This window comes from Haliotis rubra, unplaced genomic scaffold (genome assembly GCF_003918875.1).
Source record: "Haliotis rubra isolate DU_JTF1 unplaced genomic scaffold, ASM391887v1 Scf989, whole genome shotgun sequence".
Taxonomy (NCBI): Eukaryota; Metazoa; Mollusca; class Gastropoda; order Lepetellida; family Haliotidae; genus Haliotis; species Haliotis rubra.
The window spans coordinates 1747-28957 of record NW_025767733.1 but is presented as its reverse complement, the minus strand read 5'-3'; the positions used below and the strand labels follow the sequence as shown (position 1 = coordinate 28957).

The 27211-nt window shown below is 40.7% G+C and overlaps 3 protein-coding genes across 3 annotated transcripts; 2 read left to right on the top strand and 1 right to left on the bottom strand.

The window, feature by feature from the left end:
- Positions 1-2282: 2282 nt before the first annotated feature.
- On the bottom strand, positions 2283-5093 carry LOC124265627 (complement C1q tumor necrosis factor-related protein 3-like). The gene is made up of 3 exons (XM_046700413.1): positions 5060-5093; positions 4571-4612; positions 2283-3196 (listed from the first exon to the last, which is right to left on the bottom strand). Exons 1-3 carry the CDS (start codon positions 5091-5093, stop codon positions 2793-2795), a joined length of 480 nt encoding a protein of 159 aa, XP_046556369.1. The 3' UTR covers positions 2283-2792.
- A 4714-nt stretch (positions 5094-9807) lies between these two features.
- Positions 9808-19784, top strand: LOC124265626 (monocarboxylate transporter 14-like). The gene is made up of 6 exons (XM_046700412.1): positions 9808-9910; positions 14999-15195; positions 16127-16270; positions 16639-17766; positions 18106-18156; positions 19476-19784. Exons 2-6 carry the CDS (start codon positions 15000-15002, stop codon positions 19577-19579), a joined length of 1623 nt encoding a protein of 540 aa, XP_046556368.1. The 5' UTR covers positions 9808-9910; position 14999; the 3' UTR covers positions 19580-19784.
- Positions 19785-20343: 559 nt separating this feature from the next.
- On the top strand, positions 20344-26391 carry LOC124265621 (monocarboxylate transporter 14-like). Its single transcript, XM_046700408.1, has 6 exons — positions 20344-20615; positions 22477-22673; positions 23428-23526; positions 23979-25073; positions 25406-25456; positions 26005-26391. The coding sequence occupies exons 2-6, from the start codon at positions 22478-22480 to the stop codon at positions 26130-26132; spliced, it is 1569 nt and encodes a 522-aa protein (XP_046556364.1). The 5' UTR covers positions 20344-20615; position 22477; the 3' UTR covers positions 26133-26391.
- Positions 26392-27211: the final 820 nt, after the last annotated feature.

Below are 27211 nucleotides of genomic sequence, written 5' to 3'. Positions count from 1 at the left end.
CATCTTAGCGCTACGACAGTCGTAAGTCTATGTTAAAGTACGGGAGTTACGATCATCTTAGCGCTACGACAGTCGTAAGTCTATGTTAAAGTATGGGAGTTACGATCATCTTAGCGCTACGACAGTCGTAAGTCTATGTTAAAGTATGGGAGTTACGATCATCTTAGTACAACAGTCGTAAGTCTATCTTAAAGTATGGGAGTTACGATCATCTTAGCGCTACGACAGTCGTAAAGTCTATCTTAAAGTATGGGAGTTACACTGTCGTAGCGTTACGATCGCTTTGAGGAAAGGGGCCCTGGGTCGCTCACTTGATTACTTGGTTACTAAGTCAGCGATCCTGAACAATAGATACCGTTAGTAGCTTCTACGACATGCATGAAATTTTTTTGCGCTGCAAGTTACGCCAAACGTTCAAAATGACAAGAAAATACATTACTTCAATATGGTATGCACTGTGTTAAATCTATACCAAGTGCGTCGATATGGTAGAATGAGGTCACCAAGGCCGAACTTGTAAAATTTAGTGTGTAACCCCAATGAAAGAAGCGGAGGTCACCAAGACCGAACGATCCGGTAAGCTCCTTTGTAAAATGTAGTGTGTAACCCCAATGAAAGTAGTGAGGTCACCAAGACTGAGGTCACCATGACTGAACGATCCGGTAAGCCCCATTGTTAAAGCGTAGTGTGTAACCCCAAAGAAAGAAGTGAGGTCACCAAGACTGGGGTTACCAAGACCAAACGATCCGGTAAGCTCCATTGTAAAATGTAGTGTGTTAACCCACAATGAAAGTAGTGAGGTCACCAAGACTGAGGTCACCATGACCAAACGATCCGGTAAGCTCCATTGTAAAATGTAGTGTGTAACCCCAATGAAAGTAGTGAGGTCACCAAGACTGGAGGTCACCAAGACCGAACGATCCGGTAAGCTCCATTGTAAAATGTAGTGTGTAACCCCAATGAAAGTAGTGAGGTCACCAAGACTGAGGTCACCAAGACCGAACGATCCGGTAAGCTCCATTGTAAAATGTAATGTGTAACCCCAGTGAAAGTAGTGAGGTCACCAAGACTGTGGTCACCATGACTGAACGATCCGGTAAAGCTCCATTGTAAAATGTAATGTGTAACCCCAATGAAAGTAGTGAGATCACCAAGACTGAGGTCACTCATGACTGAACGATCCGGTAAAGCTCCATTTGTAAAATGTAGTGTGTAACCCCAATGAAAGTAGTGAGGTCACCAAGACTGAGGTCACCATGACTGAACGATCCGGTAAGCTCCATTGTAAAATGTAGTGTGTATCCCCAATAAAAGTAGTGAGGTCACCAAAACTAAGGTCACCATGTCTGAACGATCCGGTAAGCTCCATTGTAAAATGTAGTGTGTAACCCCAATGCAAGTAGTGAGGTCACTCAAGACTGAGGTCACCAAGACCGAACGATCCGGTAAGCTCCATTGTAAAATGTAGTGTGTAACCCCAATGAAAGTAGTGAGGTCACCAAGACTGAGGTCACCATGACTGAACGATCCGGTAAGCTCCACTGTAAAATGTAGTGTGTAGCCCCAATGAATCTAGTGAGGTCAACAGATATAGATCATGTGCTAGATTCGTTTCATCGACCGAGATAGATTGTAATGCAAGCAGGAGAGATTACAGAGGTTGTAAAGTAAGCCAGATGGCCCGTTCCGTTCATTTGTCCCCAAGCATCGGGTAAATCTATCTTCCGCCGGGTTGCCATGAGTCTGAATGCGTTGATTATATAAGCAACCCTTGGGTGAGAATACGCTACAAAAGCTCACTAAAGGCTAATGTTTTGTTGAGATTGGTCCATTTTCGTTTCTGTCTGAAGAATTAAGAGACACCTCTGCGAGAATCACTAAATAAACCTGAATGAAACCGTTACAGTGGCCCCAAAATATTTATTCTGTTCGATTTCACGAACAGAGTTAGTTTATTTATTTTCCTTTTTAAGTTACCTACATCCATTGAAAAAACACACTGAAAGGGTGTACCGCCACCAGGAATAGAACTGAAGGCTAACAAATGTAGTCTGGTCCAATATGGCCACATGGAAGAAACTTTAGGAAATAATGCAAATACATGCATGTAATACGTTATTCTGTGAAGTGTACGTACTTTCCATAATGGTGATCGGGTAGTTATAATTGGTGACGAGGTTGACGAAGTTTACTTCGTGCTAAAGTTGTTGCATCAAAATATATCATTCAAAGGTTATAGGAAGCTTTCAGGATGTTTTTGAACAGTGACGATAGTTCCACATTTAACCCATCAGTTTCCAATACTCAAAATAATGCCCCATTTATACAATATGTTTCCGATAAGGTTCATAAACGATTTCTTATGATAAAATCGAAATCGAGCAAATCGCTCTTCTTTCAGCAGACATTTCAAAACATTATGGATAAGGATATGTCGCTTTTCTTCTAATGTCACCTGAAAATACCCATATACTCCAATGCATCTAAGCATTAATAAGATTTGGGGTGTGGTAGCGTAGTGGTTAAAGCGTTCGCTCGTCACGCCAAATACCCGGGTTCGATTCCCAACATGGGTACAATGTATGAAGCCCAGTTGTGGTGTCCCCCGCCGCGATATTGCTGGAATATTTCTGAAAGCGGCGTAAAACTAAACCCACTCATTCACTCACTGTTAAGCAGATTGCTAGTGGGGAAAGAGATATACGTATTGCTTGCCGTTGGTGTCGTGTATGAATGGGATGATCACAATGCCACTTATGGTGTCCCAGTCAGTGCATGATGGAACTCAGTACTCAGTCCTCCGACAGCAGAGCGCCACCGAAATATGATGAACTTGGGTAGATATCACGTGAGAAGGCCATCTGCACCCACGTTTCCTCCCCCTTGTCCAGATGAGTTACCGTAATGGCAGAAGCATCAGTTTCATCAATGCTCGAGTCCGTCTCCGTGTAGCCGTTGGCCATGATCACTCCTCCTGACTTGATGATGTCGAAGGACATGTTCGTGTTTGCATGCGTCAGTGCCAGATGTGTCCAGAAGACGTAGGTTCCAGAGACTGGAGCAGTGAACGTTCCCGTGCTGGTGCTGTAGCCAGAGCCTTCGTTGTAGAGGATGGTGCTGAATATCAATGGCGTGTTTTCTGATGATGGACTTGAAGGGTAGTTCACATTGAATGCCACATTTCTGGTCTTTACTTCTGTAGATTAACGCAAGAAAAACCCAACAACAATTAGATCACAAAATAAGTAGATTACCATTCAGTAAGCGGAATGTATCAGTGTAGTTTATAAATATCAAGACATTTCTTTACCCCATACGGATGAAAAGTTATAAAACTTACAGTCAAGACAGTCAGTTCGGCAAATTGTTCAAAAGCATTGGATTGGAATTGAACATTTAAAATGCTGACACTGACTGACTGAGTTTGGTTGTACGCCGCTTTTAGCAATATTCCAGCAACATCACGGCGGGGGACACCAGACATGGGCTTCACACATTGTGCCCATGTGGGGAATCGAACCCGGGTCTTCGGCGTGACGAGCCAATGCTTTAACCACTAGGCTACCCCACCGCCCCTAAAATGCTTACAAGACCAATCAGTTAATCATGAAGCCAGAAAGTAACCTTCATTTTTCTTTTTAAGGAGGGATACAATATGTCATACTCTATGACCTTATAGCCAATAAGTGTTGACATAATTAAGGAAACAGAAATAATGTTCTTTCTCATAACAGACTATGGTCATAAATATATTCCTGAAAGCATGATCATTATGCGTACGGCACATCTTGTGTTCGGTAACACTTCTGAAGCTAAAATGTCGACTAAATTACCCCTTCTGAAGTATGCTAACAGGACACAAAACAGATAAACGCACGATCATCAATGGAACACTATGTTTTCCGCAATATTATGGGAACATTGTCAATCTTATGCACATCTACTTGCCTTTGAAAAGAACCTATTGTTAACCGAAATTGAGGCATGCAATTGTAAGCCCTTCCCTGATATGGGGTGATCTTCTCCAAGACATTCATCAACGTTTAGTGACCTCGGTGAGGCGGGCCTGCATACATGCACAAGGTAGACACACGCTACTCTAGATGGGACTTGCTTGTGAACACCCTGTTGTGTTGCGGCCCATTTGCATATGCCAAATGCACTTTTATTATGGACTATTGATCGATACCGTACATTGAAATATTTGTCTTTTCATGTAATAACATTTCATTCGCGTCACTAAACGTTTTTCACCAATTCTGGTTGTTGTTTGTGTGTCACAATACCGTTTGATTTTGGTTATAAATAATCGTTTAAGAGTAGTATTTAGAAACGAGCACTGACCATGCACTGAATCTAAGATGGCAGATTATGAATGGTTCCAGTTTAGATATCCTATTGAAGAAGATCTGGCTAGATTGTCTCGAAACGTTCGTATCCCTACGAACGTTTTAAGCCCATTATTAACACATTGGCTACGATTAAAGATAATAATTTCTAGGGCTACCCTCCTGGCAATGGAAGTGGATGCACAAGCGTTTTACCGAATTTTTCCTGAACAAGAGCTCACCTTGTAAAACCTTCAATAGTGATAGTTTGTTTCCATGGACTGCTTCTCAACCACAGATAAGTTGTTTTCAAAGTTAAAACATCGAAGATGGCCAGACTGAGGTTACTCTCTGCTAAGTGAAGATTCCTCCAGATTGATTGTATATCCAGCCTGACAAAGGGACATGTTGGAATAGGATGACTTCCATATCGTCCTCAAGCTTATCGATATGTTTAGATGCAGTATGAGCTAGCATTTTGGCGGCTTGGAGTTTCATGCTTTCTTCCGACTGTTTCTCTGTGAATGTTTGCACCCAGGAAGACATATTTTGATAGAAACCATGTCCTTCTGTCTTTACGTCGTACACAGTCGAGTTCACAAGATTTAGTTGTTTGTTTAACCGCATGACATCAGACATTACCGCTTTTACCTGTGCCGTGTTCACGTTCACATCGTGACTGACGGAATCCAGAAGTGTCTGATTAAGATGAACACTATCACGATGATTACCATGTGTCATATCCTCCACTTGTGTCTTGACCATGATGAGTCCATCCGATGTTGAACGAAGCTCTGCCTTCAGTGATGAAACTTCGTTTTCAGAGATGATATTTCAGCAGCTGCCAACTGTTGTCGTGTTTCACTCGACTGTAGTTGTGTTCGAGTTGTGTGTAAGTCGTTAATGGTAGTCTGAAGCTGTGACTGCGTGGCCTGAGATCTTTCTTTGTGGCATGCAGTTCAGACTGGACTTGTGAAGTTGTTGTTTGAAGACTGGTCAAAGTTTGCTCAAGCAGTGACACATGATTCAAAAGACTGGGCATGTCTGCAGAACCATCTGAATTTGTCATTGGCAGGATTAGTCCCGACAGAGATCCCGCCAGCATCACACACAAAAATACAACCGTCACGTACATTGTACCGTGGACTCGTTATGTCCTTAATTGGCATTATTATCAGCACTGGCAGCTGTCCGTTCATTTATCTTGGATCACGTGATAGGAGCGTTCTGTTGGAGATAACGACAGTTGTTACTTCTACGGCTGTGTGTTGTAATGGTCAAACGTCGAATATATTATTTGGAAAGTAGTTTGCACAAATGATTGAATCAGAACGCATACAGGACGAACCACATGATTGTGCCATGGATGTGCCACATGATTATGTTAGTATGTCATACGACTCTCCACCACGCAGAGTCGCAGCAGATTGTAAAATCGTGGCACCTGCACCTACTACCAAATAATACAAAAAGTACATAGGACGAGCATTAATACAGTAAAATACAGTTAAACCGGACCATAATTCGGTCGTTAAACCAGTAGGTCGCTATACCCATTAAGACTAAGACATGTAATACCTGCCAGGAACCTTAATGTAGTTTGTTATATCCGTCAGTTATAAAGGTGTTTCTTACAAACAACGTGTACTGTATATGTAAAATATATTTTGTTAATTCAATATATACAGGTGCTGCTTGGGTGTGTTCGACAGAAAGCTCGAACTTTTGAGAAATGGTCACAGAACCGTAGAAAAGTGAAATTGGCATAATTACACTTTACTGTTAAGATACTATCCCAACACGAGCTGAATTCGACGTTCTGGTGATTTCGACGATTGCATTGCACGCGCTATATCGGGAGTACGTGTGAGATCGGGTGCACAAACAGTTTCACTGGTAGGGCGGGTGCCCAGTCGCTGTCGTGAGAAGTTTTATTGACAATGGAAATAGGGAAGTAAAGTTATATAACAAGCAAACAAACATCAATATTATTTACCCGAGATCTTAATACCACTTCAGATGCAAAATCAGTTGCCTTTATAACAAAAATGGAAAGCGAAATTTCAGTTGAATCAGTCGTCTGCTGGTGACAGGCAATATATAAATAGGAAGCCACGTTATCACAACACTCCCTCGCAGTGCGGAGCAAAAGTATGGCTCATCGTCGAAAACCCATACAAAACCCGCATGCTACGAGCGGCAACAATTTCGCCCATACGATGCCATCAACACTATTTTTGTAAGGAACACTTGATATTTTGTGTGAAATAGATGAATATATCCTTTATCACTCAAAGGTTAGTAAAATAAAACTTTAAATGGTATTACAGATAAAAAAATACGTTTTGTCTTACATCGTCGAAAACCCCTGACACCGGGATATCATGTTTCGGTATTTGTATTGCGGTAAATACGGTTCTTGAACCTGCCCCGAGTAAGGTGCTCCAGCTTTGTTTACTAGCGGTGGGCTAGATTTGCTTTACACAGACCAAGCGATTATTTTTTTATTTTAATGTGTGCTAATCGTCCAAACTGCAATATTTACAGTTTTACCTTCGTGGTGGGCGAGCTAGCTAAGGCGGCAGGCTAGTGATCCAGCGAGCATGAGGTGTCCGGATCGAGCCCACCTGTGACCGGGTGTAAAATCCTTGTCAGTTTTGCATGCAGATTCTATCAGTGTTGTGACAACCGCCTATATTAGACAGGTAGGTTCAAGCTATAACTGAGGTGAAAAATTAAATGTTACAACTTGTGACTAACATATAAGAAACGTAGTATGATTACATACACACTGATTTTCCGGATTTTATATAGACCAGCTCTGATCTGATACACACTTCAATATGAAACCGAAAAAGGAAGGTTACAACTTTTGACTAACATACAAAACACATGCTATGTTTACATACGCACACATTTTTCGGATTTTAAAGAAGTAAGCTCTGATGTACACACTTAAACACATGCAACATATTTGTTCATACTTACAAGTGTCATGGGCCCTATACACACAAAACGAATGTAATTAAAGCTTCACTTGACGCCGTGGTCCAGACTTGAGCACATATTTTTCACAAGATTAACCGGGAGAAACCTGAAATAATTAGTCAACATAAATGATTGATGCAAACATGAAATATTTACTGTTGACGTCATGCAACAGCTGTCACTCTGAAATATATTGCTTCACTTCTTTCCGCTTTGTGATTGCAGAGTTATCCAGTGCATTCCAAACGATTACGCCGCTTCCATATACAACCATGCATGTCAACATCATGGCGTGGTCAGAGCCCGAATAGAGATCCTGAGATCCATCCACGTGTTATCACTGACTTCTACGGAGCATCCAGATGATAACATAAAGGATGAACAATTATGGATGTGAAGCTGCATTAGGAGGGACACGACGAACCTACAGGAGGTCATTGACATCAGGAGTGATCAGCTATCAACCGTGACCAAGGTAAACACCTGAGTATCTACTGTCTCCTGTTGTTAAGCCCCCAACATTGTCATCAAATCACCGTTGGTTCTCATATGTGTATATTTCTTCAGTAAGAATACATTCCAAAATCACCTGTCCCTCATGTAACAGAAGTTGATAGAAATATATGTTCACCCTTTATGTGTATCGCTTCTATATGTGATTCAAAGACGTGATGATAATACTCTGTGTTATTGTTCACTCAAATGTCTGCTCTATCCGTAAAACGAGCAGTAAAACACTCGAAGGTTTATTTGGAAACTCTTCCGGGTACTTGATATCGAGACGGGTATCTCAATCATTCTTGGCTTGTTCCTGCAGGAGTCCGGGGTAGAATTGATCTTCAGCAAAGGCACGGCAGGTATTGACTAATGGCGTCGGGTGATCAGGCACTCCGACCTGATGTATGCATGTCCTGAAGGCATATGTTATTATCATCATTATTATAGCATATTTATATAGCGCACATATCCACGCAACCTGTGCTTGCTCAAGGCGCTGATATTTTTTTCTCCTCGATTATTGGATGTCAGTCTCAACGGCACATCGTATTATCAATCTCAACTCCCTGGGGAGTATACAACTCTTGCAGCCACTAGGCGCACCAAGTTAATGTGGCTTTCTCATCCTAACGAGGTACCCATTCACAGCTGGGTGGATTGGGACGATAGTCACACTACTTTGTTTACTGCACAGTTTACTGCACGTTGCTGTACCCACAACTAGGTGTTTCCACGTATTCATGTGGACACCATCTCGTCATATACCAACAGATTCGTGGGTTCTTTTAAGTGCACAGGGTTGTGTAATGTACACTAGGGGGTGTGACAACACGGAAAGAGTCTGCACACAAAGTTGACTCTAAGGTTTTAACACCCGGTCACAGGTGGGCTCGATCCCGACACCTCAACCTCACTGGATCACTAGCCCGGCGCCTTAGCCAGCTCGCCCACCACGCCAAATATGTCGATGACCATGTCTGTCTGATATAGACTCGATTATTTACAGACCGCTATATATTGCTGAGTGTGGGGTTAGGCAGGCAGCAAACAGATGCTGTTTCTACAGTGTGTTTAGTTTGTGCAGTCAATGCATTGTCCTTCACTCCAAAGAGGATATTTCCTGGCGACAGCTCAGTGTCTTAATATGACATTTGTATGTATCCCCATTATGAATTTACTGCCCATAAATACAATAAAAACTCATTGAAATTTGATTAAATGAAACACTAATTTTAAGTTCAATAAATTGATATGGTAAAGGGCGGGGGTTGGGGGTGGGGGTATTCCATTCCTGAATCGCAACAGATCCACATCTTAAAGATGGATTATATGTGGACATAGCTTGTGGCAGGTTTTTATCACTAATACTAAATCCAATACCATGCTCATTATACGACGGAAGAGTGAGTGGGTGTGGTATTACGCAGCTTTGAGGTTGGGTTGTTGTTTTACGCCGGACTCAGCAATATTCCTGCTATATGGCGGCGGTCTGTAAGTAATCAAGTCTGGACCAGACAATCCAGTGATCAACAACATGACCATCGATCTACGCAACTGGTTACTATGCATAGGATACAAACACTGTTAAACAACGATTATGACAATCCGACATAGCGTCTCATTTCATATGTGAATGGGTAAGGTATAGTTTATTTATCATTTTTTGGTAACTGTTTGATGATATGTTTGGCAATGTTAATACATCATCAAAATCTATTGAGGCAAAGGCACGGCAGGTATTGATTACAACTGCAGTGTATACGTACAGCGGTTCTCCAAATTAACGATAAAAAATGTCTAAGAAAAATGTTCCTTTTGCAACACAATTGAGACAGTTTCATATGTCGACCCGAATTGTTTTGTTGTTGACGTGAATAATTCGGTCACACGGCAGTGAGCTGGCTGAGTCACTAGTGCATTCATCTAACACGCAGGAAAAGGAAATGCGGCAGACAGACGGGTCATAGTACAGAATACATTATACACAAGCATTGCACAACATCCGATGCTGTCGTTCATACACTATATGCAGGGCAAACGACATGGGTTCGTTAATGTTTTACAACTGACCTTGGAAATAGTTAAATCAATCACAGGTAAGTCATCATTAAAAACTGTTGAAGGCGTCGTTAAAGAAAATCGTTCACTCACACTCAGTATTCTCCCTTTCTCACTGAATAGATCGCTTTGTTGATCTCGCGTGATCGTGTGCGAAATATCTGACGGCAATTATTCTATAACCAGCACGCTGAACATACAGATGGCAAACGGAAATAATATGACCTCCTGTTATAGGGACTAATTCAGGACAGCCATCGTCCAAATATTTAAAATGTAAAAACTCAAGACATGTGAGACTTTATTGCAATTATTTATATGATGCTAGTCTGTATTCCATGTAATCCTTATCACTTCCGCATTGTACATTGACTTGTCAGGCAATTAATTACTGTATATGACATTTATAACCTTTATTGGTCATCCCCCTTGGCCGTGTCTGCAATCACATCAACTGGTCAAGGAAGTGCTATTGTTTTTCTATCTGTCCATTGTTGAGTCGTCGCCTGTCCATTGTTGTCAAAAACTGTATATATACTTAGTATGCTCACATCTAGACGGTGAAAGAGTACGAGTCCGGTATTCCGACTGTCTCTAGGCACGACCACGAGCAGGATAATGCCGCTCGTAGGAAACGCCCTGGGGTTGAGCAGGTACTCTGCTCACCACATGTATGTCTAGTGTATTTGTTTTTCATGTAACTAAAGAAGTTTGAACTCAACGTATTCCTTCGTCTTGTCAACGTATTGTACGTACACCTCATCTTAAACATGAGCTTATTCCCCAGTCGACGCATATGCCACGCGTTGACACTCATTACTCGCATTGCTGGACCCCAAGTCTAATGAAGGATTAACCTACTACACGTGTTGTTCCTGTTCTGGATCAGGCCTGTACGGGTCATACACTATTTGTGTTGGGTTCGGTGCGGGGTCTTTGCGAAAGAATGTCCTTTCGTTGACACGTTTTAAAAAGGTATATATATTTATCATGAATAAATAACTATTTTTAGTCACGAAATGGCTGCAGTAATGCCGCTGTGACTATAAACTTTAACTCACTCACTTTGCGAAAGCCAAAATAGTTCATATCAGATAGCAAGGTTAAAAGTGAAGAGCAATTGAAAATGAGGAGTGTTTTATTTCATTTTGAAATATACTGTTCATGACGTCAATTTCAGAGATTTGAACATTCGCTAGCAGCTTGATGACGCCGAAATTTGTACGGTTACATTTTACGAGCGTTGTGAGTTGGCGAGACATTGCAATCTGGAACTGCTTCTTTGATGGGCATTTTAGAAGTTGAGTTGATGAAGCATAATGACGCCTCCACAGAATAAAAGAAGTTGTATATCCATAATAATTGTCATTATTCTTAATCTCGAACTGGAAACAAAATTCAGATAATTACTCAGATAATTTATAATTTTGACATATTTTATCTTTATAAACATAACACACATATTCATGAAATTTACATGTCCCAATTTGGGATTACACTTTCTTAGTAAAGTACAAATTCTAGGACTTGTTTGAGTTGAGCCCCATCCCATCTGGGATTCGAAATCACACCCTCAGAGTCAGGCACCTAATCGCCAGCACACAAAGTCAGCCGCCTAAGGTGTGAGTTCGAATCCCGGATGGGATGGGGCTCAACTCAACTCAACTCAAAAAAGTACTAGAATTTGTACTTTACTAAGAAAGTGTTATCCCAAATATAACATATGTTACATTTGACCTCTTTCTAAATGTCATTGTGTAATCGTCCCACATTTAAGCTATCTGTTTGTATTAATGTCGTCATCAACATTTAATCCTGAAACGTATTGTACATTCCCTCCATTGTATATATTTTGAACGCGGTCAGGGTGTCCGAATACAATGTGTGTGTAAAGTGTGCTTATTATATACATCCTCAACCAGTACACAGAAGAGACTGGACTGTCGAAAATAAATAAATACGGAAGTTGTAAAAATATTTTAGATAGTTGTGCAAATTATTTTACTCACTTTTCAATTAAGGTCACTTGGTCATGGTCCTTAAATTAAATCAATTTAAGGAATACAGCTTGCTCTATTTCTTTTCTCATGTGCCAAATTTAATACACAAGGAATTATTCTAGGCAGAAAACAAACAGAAAATCGACGGTGTCGTTGACCTAAATTTACAATCCTCGTACAGGGCTAACTGACGGGCTCTAACAGTAACGTGTCTGGAACCTGCCTCGTATTATGTGTATTGTCAGTCTGTTTCAACTAGATGGTGACATCTGCGACCTGCATCCAGCTGATGATACCTAACATTATCACGAGCGTTGAACTTACAAACAAAAGGCGACATTAAGCCATATTTGCACACCCACTTAAAGACCTGTAACAGCTATTCGCAAGCCTACATTGTCATTCTTCGCTTAACTCCACACAGTCTGCCATTCATTTAATGCACAGCGGGAGAGGTCCAGGCTGTTTTGAAACGTTTGAAGTTTCAGCCCTTGCGTGTGCTACCCGCAGTTCATTTTTTCATTCATTCATATTAACGGAACATGCTATTACAGTCCATGACAAAAAAGTGACTGCACGACTGTATGACAGTGTCACTGTGTTCAAGTGAGCTTGTGTTTGATGAGTGTGTGATACGGACCAAACTGTGTACCTCGATACTGTGCAAACATTACCTCGTACTTGGCAATATACATGATCACCTTTCACAGTGATAAGCGATTTGGGAGTATTCACCGAGACACGTAGCTGATCACCATCTGGGTCACTGATAAAGGTTAGTCTGTTTTTATTCCACATTTAACTTGAGGACGACTAGGTGAACGTCGTTCTGTACGCCGCACAGTTACAGGAAAAATCGACAAGGGGATTTGCCAGGCAATTGTTTAAATGGCTCTGTCAGTGAGGAAGTGAGACTATCAAGTGTATGTGAGTGTTTTGAGCAGTTTTTATGTTGTGTCATGGTGTGTCTAAAACCAATTTACAAAAGTTGTTTGATCAAGTTACAGCATTCAAGACCCCAGTAAAGTTTTTTAAATTGCTTTATGGAGGACAGGTGGAGGGCATATCCAAATAACAGTGACACAAAAAGATGCAAAATAAATCCCCATTGGAATCGTTGCCTTTTGTTCCATATTTTGAACATGACACTCAAAAGGTTTCTAAGGTGATTAGAGAGAGTGTGTATGTGTCGAGATAGTGCATGAAACTGAGTCAGTAAGGTTTCTAAGACAGATTGAAGCCTATGGCTACGTGGCGAGGTAGTGGTTGAAACTGAGTCAGTAAGGTTTCTAAGACAGATTGGAGACAGTGTCTTAGTGTCGAGGTACTTGTTGAACCTGAGTCAGTAAGGTTTCTAAGACAGATTGGAGACAGTGTCTTAGTGTCGAGGTACTTGTTGAACCTGAGTCAGTAAGGTTTCTAAGACAGATTGGAGACTGTGTCAGTGTCGAGGTACTTGTTGAACCTGTAAGGTTTCTAAGACAGATTGGAGACAGTGTCTTAGTGTCGAGGTACTTGTTGAACCTGAGTCAGTAAGGTTTCTAAGACAGATTGGAGACAGTGTCTTAGTGTCGAGGTACTTGTTGAACCTGAGTCAGTAAGGTTTCTAAGACAGATTGGAGACAGTGTCTTAGTGTCGAGGTACTTGTTGAACCTGAGTCAGTAAGGTTTCTAAGACAGATTGGAGACAGCGTCTAAGTGGTGAGGTACTTGTTGAACCTGAGTCAGTAAGGTTTCTAAGACAGATTGGAGACAGCGTCTTAGTGTCGAGGTACTTGTTGAACCTGAGCCAGTAAGGTTTCTAACACAGATTGGAGACAGCGTCTAAGTGGTGAGGTACTTGTTGAACCTGAGTCAGTAAGGTTTCTAAGACAGATTGGAGACAGCGTCTTAGTGGGGAGGTACTTGTTGAACCTGAGTAATTGTAAAATGAACAGATCTGCTGGGTGAAAGGCAGTAGATGTGGGCGGGAAGTGTTTGATTCCAGGGTAAGTATGTTTCCAGTAAAGGCGGGAAATTGTGCGAAAGAGTGGCTGACTGGCAGTAAATGAATGTGCCAGGTTCGTGAAACATTGGGAGTAAGTTATACTTCGTTATAGAAAGATATACTGAATAAACCTTCGCATGTGTCCAACATAAATGTAAACTAGATATGTAGACTACATTTGGCACGGTTGTCATTGAGAGATTTGAATGTGTACGTCAGATGAAAGATGTAAGTAGTTAGGTAATCGTTGAACCTGAGTAAATTTCCACGACCGGTAAAGTATTGTAATGTAAGAAGTGAAATAGTGGTCACATCAGAGTAAAGTGTTATAGACAGATGGAAGACAGTGTGCAAGTGGTGAGGTTTTCAGTAAGTGTTTATTGAGTAATGTTTACATAAAATGACGTGTTTCCCGAGTTATAAACTTCCACTAGATTTTTCCTTTCCGCCATGTTAATTCTTTATTAAGTTACAAAATTACATTCAAATGTATTTGTTAACTACGACGTCCAAAGGTTCGCCCAAATTGGCTTCCATCGTTCACCGTTAGGCACGTATAACTTGGTGTGGACAGCATCTATGTTTCAGACGGCACGCCTGGCATGATGTGCTGTTCACAAATGAGTCTTGGTATCTTTTTGAGATGTTCATTGCAAGGGACTACGTTTAAGCGAAGCTTCCTTTACTAAACATAGTAAGATTCGGGGTGGAGTTGAATTTGTAGCTGGTGGTGTCACAACTCACGGAATAACACAACGCATCCTGGCAATTTCATTGTTATTGGGACGACGTACTTATAAGCAGAAGGAGGATACGTTTTGAGTTATCATAACATTGTTGTACTGCCATACCGCTGTTTCTCCAGAACTCACAGAAATGGCTGGGATGAGATACAACGATACCGACGACAGGATCAGAACTAACCGTCTTTACTATCGCAGTTTCGCAAATTAGAGTGAACGAAATCCCCAAGAGTGTCGCAAACGGTGGTGAAATCGGAGATTGAAATGGTATACCGAGTAGTTAATCGCTCCTCAGTTGAAACACAGGACATGTAGCATGTCTTACCGAGTCATTCCAATAGGTAAACGTTGTTGTTGGGTGTGTCACTAATTTTATTTTTTATTGTCGGTCGACAGAATGAAGACAACACACGACGTAGACCGTGGATATGCCTATGTCATTCTGCTGGCCTCGTACTGTGTGATGTTCATCTGTGGGGTGTTGGTGTACTCCACTGGGGTGATGAACACCGCTATCTTGAAAGAAGTTGACAGCGACCTCTCACGAACGTCATGGGTTGGCTCGACACTACTGGGGACCTTCACCTTCATGGGTATGGTTAAGAGAATGTAACATACATGTTGCCAAATATACCGTTGGCTTGGCTTCTCGTACCTGTGAGGACCCGCGTAAGAATGATTGGTTTTCAGCAACCAATGTTTGCCGTAAGAGGTGATTAACTGGATCGGATGGTCAGGTTCGGTGACTTGGTTGATGCATGCCATCGTATCCCAATTGCATTGATCGATATTTATGGCATCAATCACTTGATTCTCTGATTCAGAGTTTAATATTTATAGATCCCCGTCCCAGGGCCCATGCAGGAAGCAAATGTACTGTAAGTCCCCATGGTCCCCAGGATGCTGGTCTACCTTCAGTTGTTGGCAATAGCCTTTTTTATATTGTATTGTCTTCTATAGTTAAAAGTTTTTAGTTTTTCATACTAGTTTTATATCTATATCCGTATCCGTGATGCTCTAGTTATTTTACTGTCCCTCGTTGACAGGGTTTTATGATTTGACTATATTTATTACGGCTTTATTTCTTATTCTTCTCCTCGTCACGATATGGATGCAATATTGCCGATGTGACGTTAAATTTCACTCCCTCACTCACTCATAGACCGCCGTCATATAGCTGAAATATCAAATGACAACCTGACATCCATGTACATAAGTATTTTCAAAGTACAGATTCAGGCTATTTGTCATTGGGGACTAACATTCATATTTTTGAGCTGCAGAATATGTTCTTTAAATAAATACACAGAAGCAACACATATAAAAACAGGGTCAGATTAGTCTATTTTCAACAGTCTGAAGGACAATTATTTTTAAACAATTCCTGGGACAATATATTATTCGATGTACCAGGGTCACAACACCCTCCCAACCCTGACTCAGTTCTTCACACAATGAATACACATCCAAGCAGACACCAGGCATTCAGTGTGAAGGACATACACAACGTGAACCATTTTCCAGGTCCCTTGGCGGGTCTGATCACAAAGAAACTCGGCTGCAGGCTGTCCTGTTTCGGAGGAGGAATGCTAATCTTGCTGGGACTCGCTGCGGCATCGTTTGTTCATGACGTTACTGGACTCATCATTACATATGGAGTCATTGCAGGTGATCGCAGGAAGTACTAACCACCATAGCATGTATACTGATGTGTTAGAAATTCAGCTCCAAATATGTTGAACAATTACACGCTTTTTCAATGAAGCAACATTTCACTGGATACGTCAATCCACAGAAAACAGCAGTGCATCAAATTGTAATAATCATTTTATGTGCATCATTATTTTGTCGATTTCAAGACAACTATTTCCCTACATGCTGATTACCCATTACTCTCAATGTGCGAGAAAGATTCCATAGCATGGAACAATATCAGGAAAAACAAGCCATTGAGGTCTGATGTATTTGTTCATGTTGTATCCGTTCGCTCGTTAGTTCTTTCATTTGATCTTCATTTATTGTCCTGGATTTTTCAGGGTTTGGCGTTGGTCTGGGGCTGAATTCCGCTGGCGTAGCTCCTGGCCATTACTTTATCAAAAAACGAGGTCTGGCGTTTGGCGTGACTGTATCAGGTGCTGGTATGGGCATGTTTGCAGGAGGTCCTCTATGTCAGATACTGGTCGAGGAGTACGGTTTAAGTGGCTGTCTTCTCATCTTAGGCGCCATCGCCTCCAATATGTGTGTTGCAGCCTGCCTCCTCAGACCCGCACCAAGCACCAAGCAGGAGATAATCATAGAAACCAAACATGAAGCGGACACTGGCATATCAGAAACATTCTTCAACGAGTCAGCTATATCAAAGGCAAAAATGCCTGTTGATAGTGTCGACAGTGTTGATAGTGTCGACAGTGTTGATAGTGTCGCATCTGTAATAAAACCATTGATGTTGGACAATTGTAGTAATAGTGGTGGTGCAGTTCAACATTCCACGAACTATCGGGAAAAACAAATCAGAGTTGGACATAATGTAAATGTGTTACATCGGAATGAGCTGTTCACTTCAAGTAATGAGGATGAAGGCTTCCTTGACCCGCGTAACTACATGGGCATGGAATCCAAAGAATATCGTTCACACAATAGTTCGGTTTATGAGGAAAAATCACCTGATCCTTTCCGAATTTGCCTCAAACGGATTAGAAGAATAACTTTACTAAACAAATATGGTTTCATGAGCTATTGTGTCAGTTATCTGTTCTGGGCACTCGGGGAAGGAGCGTGTCTCTTCCACCTTCCCAACTATGCCGAACATAAAGGCAGTACAGAAACTCAAGCAGCTAGTCTTTTTACGGTCATGGGAGTGACAAGTCTTAGTTCAAGACTCCTGACAGGGTTTGCAGGAAATGATGTCTCGGTGGATTACATGACACTTCACATGGGACTTCTGGGAATCACTGGACTCCTAACACTGTGTTTTCCACTTTTCTCAAACTCCTACGTTCTTCAGATGACATTTAGTGCTGCATATGGGATGTATAGTGGCGGCCCTAACTCTCTTGTCAGCCCAATAACGATAGAGCTTGTAGGTTTGAAGCATTTAGCTGTTGGAGTAGGGATCGAAAACTTCTTTTGTGGAATTGGTTTCTTCGCTGGCCCTCCTATTGCAAGTTGGTATACCGTTAAATTTCTCGCTAATTGTATGTTTTATGAATTCTTGATAATTCTTTGCAATAATTCTTGCAAAGAAGAGTACTCTAAATATTGAGAAATGTCTTTAATAATAACCTATATATTTCGAATGTTAAATTTCACTTTGAATATGTTTTCAATTTGTTACTCAAGGTAGGAAAACGAACGGCAGTCATAAACGAGTAATGATAACGTGGGGACTTCCTCTGAAAAATAGCTGATCGGTTACCAGAGGATATGTTGTTATGAACGCATTTTTTCCAAAATGAATAACCATTTCGATTGGCACTATCTTTCGAATAAATTCTGTATTTCAGGTTTCATATATTCAGCGACAAGGTGTTACGACTTCACGTTCGTATTTGCAGGTGAGATCAATACACTAAAGACATAAAGTTCTTTCCAAACAGTTTTTAAAATCTATTAAGAAAACAAGGAATTTATAATACTATGTTTAGAAAGCTTCGAGAGATGATATTCCCAGGCTTCACAATATCTGGAACGTTGTCCTTCAGTTTAGGGAGGTGTTGAAAGTTTGGGAGAATTGAAAGCTGTTGGCAGCAGTTTATGGTACTTTTGGAAATTTAGTGAATAACAGTCCTCCCTTGTTAGTTCATGTACGTGCAGATCACAACTTACATGTACATCATATCCTGGAACCAAATACATGTAGCTTCCACGAAAACGAGGTAGGTCTGTCAAAGTTCAGTCTTCCTTTGTCCACTTCATTAAACACATACAAATCAAGATCCTAACATCCAGCACCCCATGCTTGTCGTAAGAGCGGATTTACGGGAGCGGGTGATCAGAATCGCTGGATCATAGTATCCCATTTGCGTAGATAGATGCTCATGGTGTCAACCACTGGTCCAGACTCGATTATTTACAGAATATTGATCTTCAGTAACCCATGCTTGTCGTAAGAGGCGACGGACGGGATCGGGGGTCAGGCTTGCTGACTTGGTTGACACATGTCATCGGTTTCCAATTGCGCAGATCGATGCTTATGCTGTTGATCACTCGATGGTCTGGTCCAGACTTGGTTATTTACAGACCGCCGTCATAAAGCTGGAATATTGCTGTGTGGGCGTATAACTAAACTCACTAACTCACTATTTACAGACCGCCGCCATAAAGCTGGAATATTGTTGTTGTTGTCCCTTGTTCATTCATGTGCCAGAAAATGGTGCTGTTTGTTCCAGCCTATTTGTAGTTCATGCGGCAGCTATCGGTGTCTGAACAAGTAGTTAGATATGCTATATTTGAGCTTAACTAGGATGGGCTAATTTTAATTTGGTAGACTCATTATCTATTTGCAAGAAGCAAGTTGAAATACATTTATAAAAGCATCGTGACAATTCCAATATATATACTGTTTCGTGTGAGTCTCATGGTTTGGAATATGTTAACGTATGGCCTGTTAACTTGCACAAAGATAATTACACTTAAAATATTATGACAGTGTTTTGAGATTTTCTTTTCACTATAACATGGTATTCAAGATCTTAAAATTGTTATTAACTGTTCGTGCGACATGAATAATGTTTTTCACACAAACCACTTCCTTGAACTGCCAACCAAACAGCTATGATTATTCAAACGAATTTTAGGGCAATGAAATGGTAGGTATTTTATGTATCATTTTCAACTTGATTATACATGTACAAAGCTGACTGTTGTTTTTTAGGATTACTTCTGCTACTTGCGGCATTCTTTGGTGCCCTTGTGGCAATATTTGGGAAGCACAGGCAACAGATGCAAGGTGTTCAGGCACCACATGAAGTAAAATAGGCTGTGGATGTGTCTTTGAAAGGATTGACAAGGATTGCCACAACATATGAGCTGACGTTCAAGGAAGTGACAGTCGAGAGGCTGCTCCTCCATGACAACCCCTACTACCAATGCCTTTACCTAGCAAGGACACCGTAGGTCGAAATGTATGACATGATTAACAGTTAACAATTCAATTTATAAAACAATTATGAAATGACCTCAAATCACGTTGTTTCTTTTCTCTACAAAAGAAATCAGATAATAATAATAATGGAATACAAAGCGAAATATTACTCTTTAGCGTAACAATCAATGTTTGTATGTTGTTCCAAAAAGAGGATACGTTAAAGTTTTCAAGGTAGTCCATACAGGGAATCCTATGTTATACGTTAAGAAGTGTTTCCTTTGTTCACAGAGCAGATCACCTCTTACAAACACGATCTCTGAAGCTGGAGAGAGCGCATTGAAGCGGGAATATTGATGATTAAACAATGAAAAGAAAGAAACGATTCCTGTGTGTCAATTGTTTCCTTTGTTCCATTCACCTCTCACAGGCACAATCACTGGACTGAGCGTTCGAGTACACCAGATATGGGTTTCACACAGCTGGAATGTATCCATGTAGGGAATCGAACCCGGGTCTTAAACGATCAGACAAGCGAACGCTGTAACCATCGGGCTACCCTACCAACAGACCATGGAACCTGGAATAAAGGGCATTGAAGCGTAAACATATCCACGTCAATGTCTAATAATACCAAGTCTCGATTTACCGATGACGCCAGTCATTTGTTTGCAATGAATGCCATACATACAGTAGAGGTGTAGTTAGTTTATTAAACCGACACTTGGGCTCGTGAATACTTATGGATAAATCATAATACATGTGAAGACTTGCCAGAAGTCCAGAATACCGAGGCGGCGAGGATAAATCGGGTGGATACCCAGTCGGCGAGGATAAATCGGGTGGAAGTCTTAGCTGTGTCACATGGAATGTGTAGGACTGGCGTGTTCACAACGTCATGGTTGAAAGACAAGTGGGTCACTGCTAAAGGTTGGTCTATACTTTTAGCTTCACATTTCACACGATGAAGATGTTTGTTGAATCGCAAGATTTAGTTATGATATTCGAATGTACACACGATTTGTTTGTTGTTATCTGAAACAGAGATGTGGTGTTCAAATGGATGACTACATAAATAACATGGAATCACCCAAGGGGATCCACAAGGTGTAGTGTATTGAGTAGCAGGCGTGTGTTCGTCGACAAGACAGCGGCTGACTATCTGTGAAGGGACGTTATTGTTGAATGTCAATGTGCACGGGGGAGAACGAGATTGAATCGGAGGTGAGTCAGTTTCCAATGCAGGTGAATAGTGGGTAGGGGGCGAGACGGCAGCTGCTACTGAGAAGGGACCTACGTCAGGTGGCAAAGTTCGTACTTTTTCAGTGTAGTGACTTCTTTGAGAGGCATTTAGAAGTAGGAGTACAAGAAAGTATTAGATGTACGGTAGCATAACCTCATTGCAATAGGTGGGACGTTTTGGTGTTGGTTCTGACACCGTTACCAAGCAGAAAACTTCGTTCATATTGTAATAAGGATGTTCTATGTGCATATATGTTATTTTTTTTATTTTATGATTGTAGGATATTTATAAAGCGCACATATCCAGGCAACTAGTGCATGCTCAAGGCGCTGGTATTTTTCCCTCGATCATTGGATGTCAGTCTCAACGGCACATCGTATTATCCGTCCCTGCATCATAGTGGTTGAGTCTCTGTAAACAGAGGTCTCAGGCTGGGGGATTATAGCATCTACCTGGCGGGATAGTGTCTGACTCTGAATGTGTATGTGTCGACAATAGTGAAATATAGTGTGTATGGCGACATGGTTTATGAATCTCAATAATCGTATTGGCGAGATAGAACGCAGTGGATTTAGGTGAAATAGACTTTGTTATTGTCTCCGAATATATCGAGAGTGTACGGAAGCACATTAATACCACTGTATATCGACATATACATCCACTTACATCTACGTGAACGGTACTAACATCTACTTAGGAGATACTTTTATCCACGGGAAAATACTGCATCTGTGTAGATGATACTTTCAACTATGTACACGATATTTCTCTATGCATATATGATACTCACATGTACTTAGATCAATTTATCTGGGCTCGGCTTTTTCCACCATAACGCTGATACTTTGAAACGATTATAATTGTAAAATAAAATACAGAAAAGGCCAAATGAAAACCATGAAACTCTCTCCTTACACACACACGCACACACACGCATACACACACACACACACACACACACACACACACATATTTGAAAAATCTATATCTAACGCATGCTTAAACTATACCCAACTAGAATCGTAAGTCTCAGTAACGTCACCATTATAATGTCATATATTAAGGACATGAAAGTATCTTCTCCGAAGAAGAGAGTATCTTTCACACAAAGGAAATAATCTTCAAGATAGATAAAAGTATCGTCTACGTATGTACTATCTTCTATTTTGAATAACGCTTGGACATGCATCTCCTTTAATTAGTGACTCTATAGGATTATCCAAAGGAGAATTGTCGTTTTAGTATCTCGTATGTAGGAGGCAATGGTGGTCACATTGCACATGAGAAATAATGTAGAAAAACACGGTGAAGCCATGAATCACAGGTTTTACAATGACCACGTAACAGTCTGGTGTCTGTTGTTTGGGCAGGCTGTGTATACCTTTTGCAAATTAGTATATTTTAGTTCACAAGTTTTCTTCCCACATATACGTCTAGTGTTTACTGAGTGGACTGAAGGGCGTGATAGCATGGTATTTTAAACTATTAAACTAAAATGCAGTTGTGTATGCAAACGTCTTGAAATGTTTTCCCGCTTTCACTTGTCAGAATGAAGCCAACACATGATGTAGACCGTGGATATGCCTGGGTCGTTCTGTTCGCCTCATTCTGTGCGATGTTCATCTGTGGGATGATGGTGTATTCGACTGGGGTCATCAATACCGCCATCTTGGAGGAGGTTGACAGCGACCTCTCGCGGACGTCATGGGTTGGCTCGACAATGCTAGGGACTTTCACCTTCATGGGTATGATTAATAAGATACTTTCATAATACACTGTAGGTCTAACTTCCTTGTGGACCTAAATGCATTTTATACAAGGTCATCTCCGCCCGCTGTAGGTTCTTAAAGATAGTGAAGTTAGTTTGATGATACGAAATGATTCGAATTAACTTCTTCTAGTTCGCTAGTCACGCCGAAGGCCCGGGTTGATTCCCCACATAGATACACTTCTGGTGTCCACGTAGTGATAATGCTGGAATATTGCTAAAAGCGGCGTAAAACTAAACTCACTCACTCACTAAGTACTGTTGATGTGTCTTTGAATTCGTCACCCACTCCATTGTACATGGAATGCATTTTATTAACTCTTTTTTTTTAGATACACTGCAGTTATCCCTCCTTTATTATTAAGAAATCATTTTCGACATTTTCGTTGAAAGTTTACTTATATTCGCAATTAATTTCCGATTACAACTGTAACTCTATAATCACAATTCACCTTGCCCAGTATTTCTGTGGCTTATGTGAGTAAGCACTCTTTGTTTCTTTGTTGTTTAACGCCTCTCATCACTGGCTAATGAAGATAGTATAATCAAAATAACCAAGTCTGGAACAAGCAATCTAGTGATTGACATTATAAGCATCGATGTTCGGAGTTGGTATACGATGACATCTATCAACTATTACGAGCAACACTTCTTACGCAACGGGGTGAAAACGAACCAAGAGAAAAAACATTCAAACAAAAACCATACATTCACTGTGAACTATTCTCCAGGTCCTTTGGCGGGTCTGATCACCAAGAAACTGGGCTACAGGTTAGCCTGTTTCGGGGGGAGGAGTACTCATCCTAATGGGACTCGCTGCAGCATCCTTTGTTCATGACGTCACCGGACTCATCATAACATATGGAGTTATTGGAGGTGATCACGAGATGTATAGTCAGTAATGAATTTCTTGGAAAGCAAGTTGTCGCTTCAGTAATTATGGGGCTAAAAGTACGTTGAAGGGTCACAGATTGTTACACATGAAGCTTCGGCAAAGGTATACAAAGATGAACGTTCCATCGTCTTAAGTACAGCAGAGCTACTTATTACCATACTACGTTAATTAAGTACATTTTACGCAACAACATTTGACATATGCATAGGTAATCGATGTATCGTTTTGTTATTATCCATTAATTTAACAAAGTGCTAAAGAATTTCATTATAATGCCAGAAAAAGTACACAAAAAGAACAACTACTGTTTTACCTCAATCTGTATTCGGTTGTTAGTTGACTCGTTCATTCCGTCTGTTCGTAATTCATTGTCCTATAAATTGGCAGGGTTCGGAGTTGGACTGGGACTGAATTCCTCGGGTGTAGCTCCTGGCCATTATTTTGTCAAAAAACGAAGTCTGGCGTTTGGTGTGACTGTATCAGGTGCTGGTATGGGCATGTTTACTGGAGGTCCTCTAAGTCAGATGCTGATCCAGGAGTACAGTCTCAGTGGCTGTCTTCTTATCTTGGGCGCCATCGCCTCCAATATGTGTGTTGCAGCCTGCCTCCTGAGACCCGTCCCAAGCACCAGAAAGAAAATGACAGATGACACCAACCATCAAGCGGGCACATGCATTTCAGAAACATCTTTCGAACATACAGCAATATCAAGAGAAGAATGTTCTGTCGACAGTGTAGAATTTATGTCTGCAGTAGAACCACTGGTGACTGACAATTGTAGTGGTGGGACTGCACAACATTCCATGAATCATCAGGAAAACCACATTAAATCGAAACATAAAGGTAACACGTTAGAAGGGAAGTTTCTCCCTTTGACATCCACTGATGACGAAGAATGCTTCATAGGTGCATCCAACAATTCTGGTAAGATGACCAAAGACAATAACACACACTGTAGTTCATGTTACGAGAAAGGATCGCCGAACCCTTTCAGAAATTGCCTCAAACGCATAAGGAGAATAACTATACTAAACAAATATGGATTCATCAGCTACTGTCTTAGTTTTCTGTTCTGGGCACTCGGGGAAGGCGCGTGTCTCTTCCACCTTCCCAACTATGCCGAACATAAAGGCAGTACAGAAACTGAAGCAGCTAGTCTGTTCACGGTCATGGGAGTGGGAAGTGTCATTTCTAGACTTCTGACAGGGTTTGCTGGAAGTGATGCCTCGGTGGATTATGTGACACTTCACATGGGACTTTTGGGAATCTCTGGACTCCTAACACTGTGTTTTCCTCTTTACTCAAACTCCTACGTTCTTCAGATGACATTTAGTGCTGCATATGGGCTGTATAGTGGTGGTCTTAACACTCTTATCAGTCCAATAACCATAGAACTAATGGGCTTGAAGCATTTAGCTATTGGATCAGGCATCGGGAACTTCTTTCGTGGAATTGGTTTCTTCGCTGGCCCTCCTCTTTCAAGTTAGTATTTTCCTTTCATTTAAGTTTGACCTTTCTCGCAATATTATATTTTATTTGAAAAAAATCAAATGGAAATGAATACGCATTTTTTTGCAACCATTAAGAGACCTCTGAAAACAGAATATGATTCTTTTTATTTGATTTTATCTTGTGACACTCAGAGAACACGTGGCAGTCGTGAAAGCACAAGTCTAAGTGGATGATTCAGGTTGACCTTACCCAGGTGGATATTGTATCATAAACGCTGATTAGCTGCTGTTATCTGATAACCTATGTTACGAATGGCCATTTTGCCCATTTGCATTAACTTTTGGAAAACTTCTCCATTTCAGGTTTCATATATTCAGCGACAAGGCGTTATGACTTTACGTTCGTATTTGCAGGTAAATTCAATAAATCACTTAGAACACTGAGAGAAATAACGTAATTTCCAAAATATATTTAAAATATGTGATTCAAAATAAAGTATTTCGATGCTTGAAAACATGAAGCTTTAAAAGTATGGCAACACCCGATAGTTTTCCCAGATTTAATATACTGCCTTAACAATAGAAAAGGAAATAATTAAAATCTATGATGTTCATATTTGATCGTAGCAAGTGCATATCTAAGAACAATGTATGGTTGTGCCCGATGGTTGCAAATACTCATACAAACATACTTACGATTTGAATTTAAAATGAGAATTAAAATCATAAGCAATGCTTTTTTTTTTTTCATGTGTATATAAACATTTGTGTATGTTTCTCGTTTTTGGTTGGTTTTGTAGAATCCCTGGCATTGATTATGCATGCAATCTGAATGCGGAACTAAAGCCACGTCACATAGTGCCAAACCAAATAACTAACAAACCTAGAAGTGATAATGATTCAAAAATGGTTTCTCTTGACCACTTGATTGGAAACGTACAAAGCTGTTTTTGGTTTTGCAGGAACTATTCTCCTGCTTGGGGCATTCTTTGGTGCCTTAGTGGGAATCTTTGGGAAACAATCGCAACAGATGCAAAATATTCACAAGTCTGAGGAAGTTCAAGAGGCTATTGAAGAGTCTCCAAAGTGATAGGATGGGTGATATCCACAGCAAGTCTGAGTTGACGTTCAAAGAGCTCCGCTCCACAAGGTGGCTGCCAATGCAGCAATGACACCAATGCTACCTCATCAGTTGCCTTGCCAATACATGATCGGTCGAAATGTGCGACAGAAAGAATAGTTAACGCATCTTCATGATACAATTATGGAATATTCAAAAACAACATTTTTGTTTGTTTGTATTTTTTCTCTTCAGGAGAATTCAGAAATGGAATAACATATGAAATATCTATGACTATTTGCTTTGTTAACATCACAGTGTAACTAATTCATATCGAGAGCTTTTCTGTTTTACCACAATATTGCCATGGCCTGCTGGTTTAACAACAGATATAACCGGTGAAGATCCGGGTAAAAAAGTAGAATTGAACAAAACATGCTTGTCGTAAGTGGATCGCTGGCTTGTTTGACACATGTCATCGTATCCCAGTTGCGTAATTCGATGTTCATGCTCTTGGTCACTGGATTGTCTGGTCCAGACTCGAATATTAACAGACCGCCGTCATGGTTGGAATGTTTCTGATAAACGAACAAACGACAGATATACAGTCCGTTTGAGTAAAAGTCTCCCCAATGAATTGCACTCTCACTCAAAAACAAAGAATCGTAAATGACTCAAACCAACGGAAAGGTAAATAGGAAAAACACACCAACGCTGCAGAATTGTGTCATAATTTCTGTCTACAAAATAGAAAAAGTCGTTTAACAAGCCATCATTGTTTTCATTTGCTATATCACGATTTGTGACAAGGGTGTAGCGACAGCTCAGGTGACAGCCATTTAAGCGTGAGACACGTGCAAACTTGTCACGTGACTGTTTATCCTACTGGTTGAGCGATTGATTCATCTCATACAAGTTCACTTGTGATGCTACGTTACTCAAACGGATTGTAGTTCTGAATACACGTTGAGAACGTCTGTCCAATAGCTGACAAAATGCGATCTGTAAATGCACGTTACCATATAGAAAGTGATCTAATGCCACAAATGTTATAGTTGGGATTATTCTTTCTTACTAAAGTGAAAATTCTATTACGCACAGGGATTCAC

Excerpts from the sequence above, each read along its gene's own strand:
- LOC124265621 (XM_046700408.1), top strand. The coding sequence starts at position 22,478 with ATGAAGCCAACACATGATGTAGACCGTGGATATGCCTGGGTCGTTCTG. Across the intron at positions 22,674-23,427 it reads AGGGACTTTCACCTTCATGG|GTCCTTTGGCGGGTCTGATC; the intron begins GTATGATTAATA and ends ACTATTCTCCAG. Across the intron at positions 23,527-23,978 it reads GACTCGCTGCAGCATCCTTT|GGTTCGGAGTTGGACTGGGA; the intron begins GTTCATGACGTC and ends ATAAATTGGCAG.
- LOC124265626 (XM_046700412.1), top strand. The coding sequence starts at position 15,000 with ATGAAGACAACACACGACGTAGACCGTGGATATGCCTATGTCATTCTG. Across the intron at positions 16,271-16,638 it reads TACATATGGAGTCATTGCAG|GGTTTGGCGTTGGTCTGGGG; the intron begins GTGATCGCAGGA and ends TGGATTTTTCAG. Across the intron at positions 17,767-18,105 it reads CGCTGGCCCTCCTATTGCAA|GTTTCATATATTCAGCGACA; the intron begins GTTGGTATACCG and ends TCTGTATTTCAG.
- LOC124265627 (XM_046700413.1), bottom strand. The coding sequence starts at position 5,093 with ATGGTCAAGACACAAGTGGAGGATATGACACATG. Across the intron at positions 4,613-5,059 it reads AGTGGAGGATATGACACATG|CAGTCCATGGAAACAAACTA; the intron begins GTAATCATCGTG and ends GTGGTTGAGAAG. Across the intron at positions 3,197-4,570 it reads ACTATTGAAGGTTTTACAAG|AAGTAAAGACCAGAAATGTG; the intron begins GTGAGCTCTTGT and ends GTTAATCTACAG.